Source organism: Brassica napus, chromosome C2 (assembly GCF_020379485.1).
Source record: "Brassica napus cultivar Da-Ae chromosome C2, Da-Ae, whole genome shotgun sequence".
Classification (NCBI taxonomy): Eukaryota; Viridiplantae; Streptophyta; class Magnoliopsida; order Brassicales; family Brassicaceae; genus Brassica; species Brassica napus.
In genome coordinates, this window is record NC_063445.1 from 25,294,035 (window position 1) to 25,303,885 (window position 9,851).

The 9,851-nt window shown below is 32.7% G+C and overlaps 1 protein-coding gene across 1 annotated transcript; it reads left to right on the forward strand.

Annotated features, from left to right (window-relative positions):
- The first annotated feature begins 1,422 nt into the window (after window positions 1-1,422).
- Window positions 1,423-2,586, forward strand: LOC106374330 (bZIP transcription factor 44). Its single transcript, XM_013814386.3, has one exon. The coding sequence runs from the start codon at window positions 1,987-1,989 to the stop codon at window positions 2,482-2,484; it is 498 nt and encodes a 165-aa protein (XP_013669840.1). The 5' UTR covers window positions 1,423-1,986; the 3' UTR covers window positions 2,485-2,586.
- Window positions 2,587-9,851: the final 7,265 nt, after the last annotated feature.

Below are 9,851 nucleotides of genomic sequence, written 5' to 3' on the forward strand. Positions count from 1 at the left end.
TATTCACTATTGTGAGTTTATATAATATTATGATGGGATGCTACTAATTTCCAATATATAAATTATTTATGCTAAAAGAATCATGTTATATAGTATGATATGAATATATTTTTAAAACAATAAAAAATAATTAATTTAATTTTTAAAAATAGTTTTTATGGGTTTTAAATCATATATATATTCAAAAACCATACCCGATTACATATTAGATTACTTGGTTTATCGTTTTGACTTCGGGTAATCATTTTAGATATATAGTAATAGAAAAAATATTTATTATAAAATATTGTTATTTAATAGAAGTTTAAAAACTATATTAAAAACCCTATAAATCCTATTAAATTAGCCAACAATATGTAAATTAATCTCAAGTCTCACCAATTTAACAAATGTAACTATTATAAAATGCACACAAAATATAATGAGAAATAGAATAAGCATGGCCATCGAATCTTCGGGTTGGTACAGATCGGTTCATTTCGAGTTTGAGTCCTTCACATCCTAGACATTTGGACCTAATTAGGTATTTGAATTTTTTTGTTTGAGTTTAGGTTGGTTCCTTTTATGTTTGTATCCATAATTCAAATATCTGTAAAATACATGTATTTTTTTTAAAACATAACAGGTCTGGATCAATTTGAATATTTAAGACTCGAAAAAGATTTGAAATACCCAAAAATTCGAAAACTATTCAGAAAACCCGAAAAATACCTGACACAAATACATATCCGAAAATTCAACAAATACCCAAAAATATTTCATATCTACAACTTTGTAATATAATAATTTAAAACAATTAAAAAATACTTTTCCTGTCAAAATTTATTTATAATCCAAAATAACCTGCGCTTTCGAAACGCTGGTCAAAATCTAGTTAGCATTTATAACAAAACGATGATCATAAAACAAAAACGATGATCGTAAACTTAAAACTTACGGTCTTTTGTATTTAACTTTTTTCTATAACCGTGGAGATTCGGCGACCGAGATCGATCGACCAGTCCCACAAGATCCGCAGAACTCTATATATTCTTGCCATTTAAAACAATCCAGATGGCCATATTGAATCGAACCAGTGTTTTGCCATATTGAATTTATTTTCTCTCGATCGGCACTGGACTACCAGCGTTGGTTATTTTAAAATATTGATATTAAATTAAAATGTAAACTATAAGTGATATAATTTTAGTACAAATAAATAAAATTTAAATTAATTGTTATAAATAAAACAAAAATATTAAAACGTACAAATAACAAAATCAGAGAATATGTGTCGAAGGTTTTAGAAATTTATAACATTCGCAAAAGAATACCCCAAAAAGGTTCTTCTAAAAAAAATGTCTAAAATGATTATTGGTTATTCACGGAATCATGAATTTAAAATTAAACCCATACACAGAAATAAAACAATATTGCAAAACAGCTGGAAACAGTTTCCCTTGTTTTCATAATAATCACTTACTCATATTAATTTTTGTTTATTTGTATCATTTTTTTCTTTCTTCCCACTATAAAACCCCATCACAAATCCTTATTAATTTTTACCTCCCCCTAGCTCTCCAATACATTATCTATCTCTTCATCACCACCTCGTTTTTCTTCTTCTCTCTTCTTGTTATCTCGAGAAAACTAAACCCTTTGTGTTTGTATTAAAACTGGATCTTGATGTTCAAACCTTCATGTCTCCGGTAATAAGTGAAATCCTTAGATCAGGCCTAACTATAGACTCATCTCTTAGACGCAGGACCCATCTTGTTCAATCATTCTCCGTCGTATTTCTCTACTGGTTCTATGTCTTCTCATAAATCATCTCTCCTTTAGTATAATATATATATACACATATACCATATAAACATATAAATACGTATATCATACTACTATATAGTTTTTACTATACTATATGGTTTTTACGTAACGTTCGTCGTATTTTCGTGTGTTTACCTTTGTCAAATAATAAGAAGGTATTTTCGTGTGTTTTAATTAAATATGAACAAAACTGAAATGGGATCTCCCGCGAGCGGAAACTGCTCGTCCGGTTTACAAAACTACGGTTCTGAGTCGGATGAGCGGAAGAGGAAGAGGAAAGAGTCGAACAGAGAGTCGGCGAGGAGGTCGAGGATGAGGAAGCAGAAGCATTTGGATGATCTAACGGCTCAGATCGCGCATTTCCTGGAAGAAAACAGCCATATCGTCGCCGGGATCTCCGTCACGACGCAGCAATACGTTACCATCGAGGGGGAGAACTCCGTTCTCAGAGCTCAGTTTCTGGAGCTCAACCAGCGACTAAATTCCCTCAACGAGATTGTGGAAATCGCCGGAGGATTTTGGATGGAAACGGGTCAGGGAGGAGGAGTGATCGGTTACGGAGGCGGTGGAGGAGGGTTTTACGACGGAGTGATGAATCCTCTCAATCTAGGGTTTTATAACCAAACTCTCATGGCTTCTGCTTCTACTGTTTCTGCTGATGTTTTCAACTGTTGTTAAACCAAGCACCAAGGCTAAAATTATAGTTTCAAAATGAATGATGTGATGCTCTGTTTTGTTTTGTCCGTAACATAAATAAAATATCCAACTCTTGTTTAAAAATGGATTGTAATTATCTCAACCCGCGAAACCACCCGAGTTTTTGTTTTCATTTATTTTTATATAAACATTTTGTTTTCAATTCTAAATTGATATATATTATAATATATATGTGTCTATCAATTTTTAAAACATAATAAGTTTACGGTATATTTTTTTCATTGAATAAATTGTTTCAAACTTTCACATGTATTTTTATCTTCTTCTATATATATATTTTCGGATTATTATTTCATTATTAAAATCTTAAATATATATATATATATATATAAAGATCAGTAAAATATTATTTTATTGTCGTATTCAAAGATATTGTAACATTTCGAAAATTTAGAAAGTTTTTAAAAAATTAAACTTTTCGCTTCATAGATTTATATTATCGAGTAAATAATTAAACATTTAGTTTTTGTTTAATTTTTAAAATAAACTATATAGTTTAAAATTTATTTTCATTGGTTTAAGGTAGTAAAGATTAATCATTGTTAGATAATATGATTTTTGTTATTTAAAAAAAAATCTTTATAATTTTAAAAGTTAACATCGATAAATATTTAAATAATTAACATATGGAGGTATAGTATTACAACATTAAATTATATCTATTTAATTTATACTATCTATAAATCCAATAGATCATCTATTGTTTAAATTCAATTATTGATAGCCCAATAAAAATTTCTGGTAGACCCAAAATTTATATGATAAGATTATAGATTAAATGTAACATGACTTTCTAAAAATATGTCCATTAGGTCTATTTTTAAAAAAATCACACATGAATCAAAGTTGTGACTTCTATTTTAATATATAAGATATTCAAATTTTTTTTCTTTATATATATATTAGAAATTGAGGAATATTATTTTGTCTTTTACTAAATAGTTTCTATTTTTTTTGCCTTTTTTTGGGAGCATTTTTAAAGATGAAACTTTGGATACTAGTGAAGACTGAAGATAATGTGAAAGCTCGTAGACATTTTATTATAGGTGGTCCATTTTCTTTAAAAAAATACTATATAGACATGGAGTGTTATAATTATTGTGCGGGAGGCTATATTGTGATAAATATTTATGCAATTTAGAAATTACAAAAAAAATTGAATGCATATGGCCTTGTATATTTATTTCTACAAATCTAGTTAAACTGACTCTCTTATATATTACATATTAAGAGCATTTGCATTGATAAGTTCTTAGAAAAAATTTAAACTTAGAAATTTGAAAAGTAGAAAATAAATTTTTTATCACCATTCTTTAAGAATTCAACTTTACGTACATCCTTTTTTTTTTTGAAAACCTCAACTACACCCTTGCTTAAATTCTATTGGTCTAAGTTATTAAAAACAGTTATATAATAAAATTGTTAAACTCTTACAATTTTGAGTAATTCACATGTGTTCCTTTCAATAGTATAATCTACAACTTACAACCTCCTAAGGCTTTTGTGATTTTTTAAAGTTGATTCTTTATTGAGCGTCATAAGCCAAATTCTAATTAATTTCACGAGACCATAAAATTGCATGCGTCTTTGATTATTACTTATTGATATCTAGACTCTGTGTAGATTAAAACATCAACTATATAAATATATATGAAGAACAAAAAGATGCATCCTCTTCATTTTTCCGTTGCCTCATATTGTGGCTCTTGTTTTCGGCCGAAGAAATCCTTTTCGGTGGATTATGGTGAGTTACGGCTCGTTCTCTTCTATTTTTGGTCGATTTTGTTAACTAGATCGTGTTCTTCCTTTGCACATTGTCGGTTTGGTGCGCATCTAAGTGGTGCTCAGTAACAAAGCCAAAGCTAAGAGAATGGGTGCAAATGAAGATGATTAATTTTCATTAAAGTATCTATAATCCATCATCATATTTGCTTTTATATATCATAGTATTTACAGGTAATATGCTTCCTCATTTACCAAGATATGAATGGTTTAAATTAGTCAAAGAATATGGTTCCTCATTTCTATTATTTTATTTGAAATAGAAATTTATATTTTTCTACATGTAAGAAAATAAATATAATTTTCTACATCCTTAGCATATAAAAATATTTTTAAAATATATTGAAATAGATCTCATCGCTATTATAGAATTACTTATTTTAGAGAAAAATAGCAAAACACATTATAAAAAAACTTCTATTCTTTGTTTTTATGTCCGATTAAAAACCGAATACATCTTAGAATTCTGGTTTAAGTGATTTATTTTCTTAAAAAAAAATAATTGTGTCTGTATATAAAAAATGAAAACCCAACAAAATCCAATATTCTAAAAATCTTTTTGACAAAAAAATATAGTCTAACGGCGCTGGGATGTTATTTTTCTAAAACGTGACTATAAAAAAATCACATCATGAGTTGTGTAAAAGCAAACATTAAAAAAAACAATTATGAGCTAAATAAAAATCGTAGTCGCGTATGACAGTAATAAGTTACCTTGAGCTCAAAGATTTATAATTATATGTAAAATCATCTTCTTGAAAGAAACCTTATTACATATTTTGGGAACTAATATATCTCACATATAGAGAGATATTTAACTGATTGTTTTACTATATATTCTCAAACGGCATGGATCATAAGATGATTAAGTAAAATGATGACATTTGGTGAGATAATTTGACTAACAAATCACCGTCAATGATCGTCATTCGTCACGCACCAAAACAATACTTTTTATATCAACTTTCGCATCTCCACCAAGCAAATAGCCGTAAATGGTCACATATGAAATGATTAAAACAGAAACAAAAAGATCATTTTCCTATATTTGAAAACTCATATATGCTCAATGAATCCATGTAACATGTTGATTAGCGATGTTGTCCTTATTTGCTTGTTGCAAATTTTTATATTATATACTGTGAAAAAACGGAAAACTGGGGCAAGTACGAGTAAGAGTAAAACTCTGTTCAAGTAATAAGAATATGTGGAGTATATATCTCTGTCGCCACAAGAATTTATTATCTTGATTTTCCCTAATTGATTCGAATAAAACACGTACGAAAGGCTTATTAGAATCGATTCTTTAAATAGTTGCACCACTCGCTTCTCAAATTTTTGGCATAAAATCGTTTCTTCACGATTTATATCCGCGTTAACACTAGCTACTGGATCACATGCACGTTCATAAGTTCGTAAAGCAGAAAGAATAATATAAGTATGGAAGACAAAGTGTTAAGTGAGACATTTGAGATAATCTTTCTCTCAAAAGTTTAAACAAGGTTGAAGGTTCGCATACACATGCAAATTTTTTATTTTTTTTTATTTTTTTTTTTTAACCAGGGGATGGGTTCGGACCTTCGGCCCTCCTCCCCCACATGCAAATGAGATCATGGTTTTGAACCTCGGATGTATAATAATTTTTTTATAACAAAATATATTTTTTGGGTCACAGTCTCTCTCTACGTAACAAAATGTTCTACTTTTTATAGGTTTTTGGTATTGATCTGGATTTCGCTGCGTGGTTTACACCGGTTAAATATAAAAAAATATTAGACCTAGACCAGACCTGCTACATACGAAATAAACAAATTGTAGCTTTTTTGTCAACAAACAAGCTGAAACTGTCAAAAATATAGTGGGAATAATGGCTGCCATTTTTTGCAAAGTTGTCGACCAGTTAAGAGTTATAGGCCTACATTGTTTTCAGGGGAAATTAACAAATATGACTCACAACTTGATTTCAAATGCAAAAGTAAACCCAAATTTGAATCAAATGCAAAAGTAACCTAAAAGACTATTGAAATTACAACCAGCCCTTTGTGAACAAACAAAAAAACCGAATTTGTTTTACGTTTCTAACCCCCGTAAGTCGTCTGGACGAGTCGTCTAGTCTAGTTCTACTTAGAAATAATTTAAAAATTTTGTAAAAAATATTTTGATAAGTGAAAAATTGAAATCATGTAATTAACATATGTTTTAAAAGATAAAAATTAAGATATAACAAAAGTTAATTGTTTTCAACATAGATGAGTGAAAAATTGAAATCATGTAATTAAGATATGTTTTAAGAGATATAAATTAAGATATAACAAAAGTTAATTGTTTTCAACATAGATGAGTGAAAGTAGTGAGTCATGATATTCTTTGGTTTAGGTTTTGCCAACATATGTTGTAGTATTGTATGTGTTCTTAGGGTTAGATTTTGGAATGCATAAATGTTTTTTTGAAAACTTTAAAATTTACCTAAGTGTGTTTATTTCTGTGTATATTAAACACTACTTAAGTATAACTACGGCTTTATAACGTGGTTAGTTAGTTAATTTAGTCAATTTAGTTTAGGGGTTAAATTTAGGGTCTGGGACGACTTACTAGTAAGTCGTCTAATGTACAGTATTCAACAGACGACTTACTAGTAAGTCGTCCAAACCGGACCGAACCTTTAATTTTACAATGTACTTTTAAACCTAACAAGATTATTTACCGGACATATATAAGGTATTTTTTTTATTCACTTTTTCACGAAATTCAGAAAACCCTAACGCCAGTTCTCTCAAAGGCGATTTCGAAGGCGATTTCCGTCGATTCTCTCTAATTCATAGTTCTCACCACCGGTTATCTCTCTGTCGTTCTCACCACCGTTCTCACAGCCGCTTCCTCTATTTAAGAATTGAGAGGAAACCCTAGCGCGCATTCTGTCAGAGGCGTCTCGTTGAACTCCGCCGCCGGTAAGTTATATCTCTTACTGTCGAGTGATTGATTGAGGAAAAGATGAACATAAAACGTTGTCTTTAAAATGTTTGGAAGACTTTCCAGACGACTTAATTATAAGTCTTTCAGCTGAAAAACTTGCCAGACGACTTAATTATAAGTCTTTGATTGTTTTGAGATGGTTGTCTTTGATTGTTTTGCAGGAAAAAAAAATAGATATACCAGAACTCCCCCGTAGGATACATACATTAGGGGAAGAGCCCCCCGCAAAGAATAGCATTTCGTATCATACTTGTTGGACGTTGCATACTGCTTTAAAGAAAGCTCTTCATGATGACGAATATGAAGAGCTGAAGGAGTCGAAGTTGGGAGTTTTCATCAAGTTCCAAGAGCTGGGATTTGATTGGGCTTCAAGGCTGGTTCACTACATGCTCGGTTTCCAGCAGGACATAAAGAAGAAGTATGAGCTGTGGAGTCTCGTTGGTCCACAACCTGTGAGGTTTTCACTGTTAGAGTTTGAAAATCTCACTGGTCTAAACTGCGAGTACATTGAGGACCTTGAGAGACCTCATTGTGTTGTTACAAAGGAGTTGACTTCTTTCTGGGGGATGTTGGGAGTTCATGTCGAAGCTGGACCATCTACTCAGGAGATAATAGCAGCATTTGAGAGATGCGAAGGGTGGTCTCGGGATGATCGCAAGCGGCTCGCGTACCTTGCCATCTTCACTGGATACATTGAAGGGAGAAAGTATTCAACCCCTACACGGGTTAGTCTGGCAAGTCTAGTGATGGAGTTAGAACAGTTTGAGAATTATCCATGGGGGAGAGTCACGTTTAAGGTGCTGATGGACTCTCTGAAGGGCAAAGATATTTCGGGTTGTTATACTATTAATGCCGGAATTGGGTGCTAATCATGGTAATCCTCTCCCAAACAATCCGTCTCCACCGATACTGGCATACAAGGGTCGCAAAGGACGTATATTTTTTAAAGAGGCTATCCTCAGTCAGGTATTTACTTCAATCTGGACGACTTCGCAGAAAACTTATAATTAAGTCATCTGATAAGTCTTCCAAATGGACGAACTAGTAGAAGACTTATAATTAAGTCGTCTGGAAAGTCTTCCAGCTGGATGACTTAGTAGAAGACTTATAATTAAGTCGTCTGGGAAGACTATCCAGACTACTTAATTATAAGTCGTCTGGAAAGTCTACTAAGTCGTCCAGCTGGAAGACTTTCCAGACGACTTAATTATAAGTCGTCTGCGAAGTCTTTTCTTTCCATCTTTCTTAATCCGTCAAATATCTAAGTTCATATCTTCTATTTACTGCAGACTAGGGTGATCGAATTTGTTCAGAAGGACATTGGTGAAATGTTTCCAAAATGGGAGTTTGATGCTGAGGACACGCCCGCAAAGAACATAATTAAACTCATGTTTGTGAAGAGACCGTGGAAGTGGACCATGGATTGCTGGGAAATCACCGGTACTTGGGTCAATACAAAGCCGGCGGTTGTGAGTCTAGCGAAGAAAAAGGTAGTGAAGGAAGACAGTGCAAGACCTCGGAAGAAAGCTCGTAAAGAGGCACCTGCAGAGGCTAGTGAAGAGGTTCATACAGTGGCTCGTTCAGAGGTGACTACGACTGTTGGTTGGTTGACCAAAGAGGATACTAAAACCATGTTCAAGGACATAGTTGATGCCATGAGGGAAGGGTTTGGGACGTGCCTTAAGGAGATCAAGTATCTGTCGGAAAGGGTGGAAGCTGTGGAGAAGAAGGCTGGTATCACCACAAAATGGAAAGAGACATCATCTCAAAACACTACCTCTCCACCTAAACCGACGCTTGAACCCGGGGTTAGTAACGAATCCTCTCCCAACAAGAGATTGACTAGACAAAGTCTTAAGAATAAGAACTGAAAAGTTGCATTTGCTTTGTTTCTTGTATGTCAGAACATGTGTGCTTTGTTTATAGTGTATGGATTTTGTATATGTATTTTGTTTCATGTTTGAAGACACTCATTGGTTATTATTGTTTGAAATGGATCTTTGGTTATTATTGTATAAACCCATCTTGTATATTACAGAGTGAAAGTGTTAATGGGACGAACGCGGGAAAGAAGAGCTTGCCGGAGGATAAAGGTCCAGATGTCCCCGCAGATGCTAGTTCCTCGAAAGATAAAGCTCCAGAACCGAGCCTTGTTCTATTGGACAAAAATCAACCCACTGTTTCGGATTTACAGAAGGAGGATGCTAGATATCAGGAAAAGAGGGATGCTTCTTTGGCACTTTGTCGTGCAAAGGGTGATCGAACAAGGAAACTTGCTGCCTCACAGCAATCTCCTTATACAGCAAACAGCACAGCCAAAGTAATCATTCCAAACAAAAAGCTTGCTGATTGGTTGAAAACTTGTCCGTAAGTTGAAGGAGCTCGCTGATTGGTTGAAAACTTGTCTGTAAGTGTTTGCTTTTCCCATAATAGCTTGCTTTAGTCTACAAAAACTGATTGCTTTTCAACATTTTGTGTTTGCAGTCATTATAGAACACCTCTCGATAAAAAACCACGTACAAGTAGAACTTGGTGGTATCACATCCTCCGGACCTCCTTAGAGTGGCTGAAGG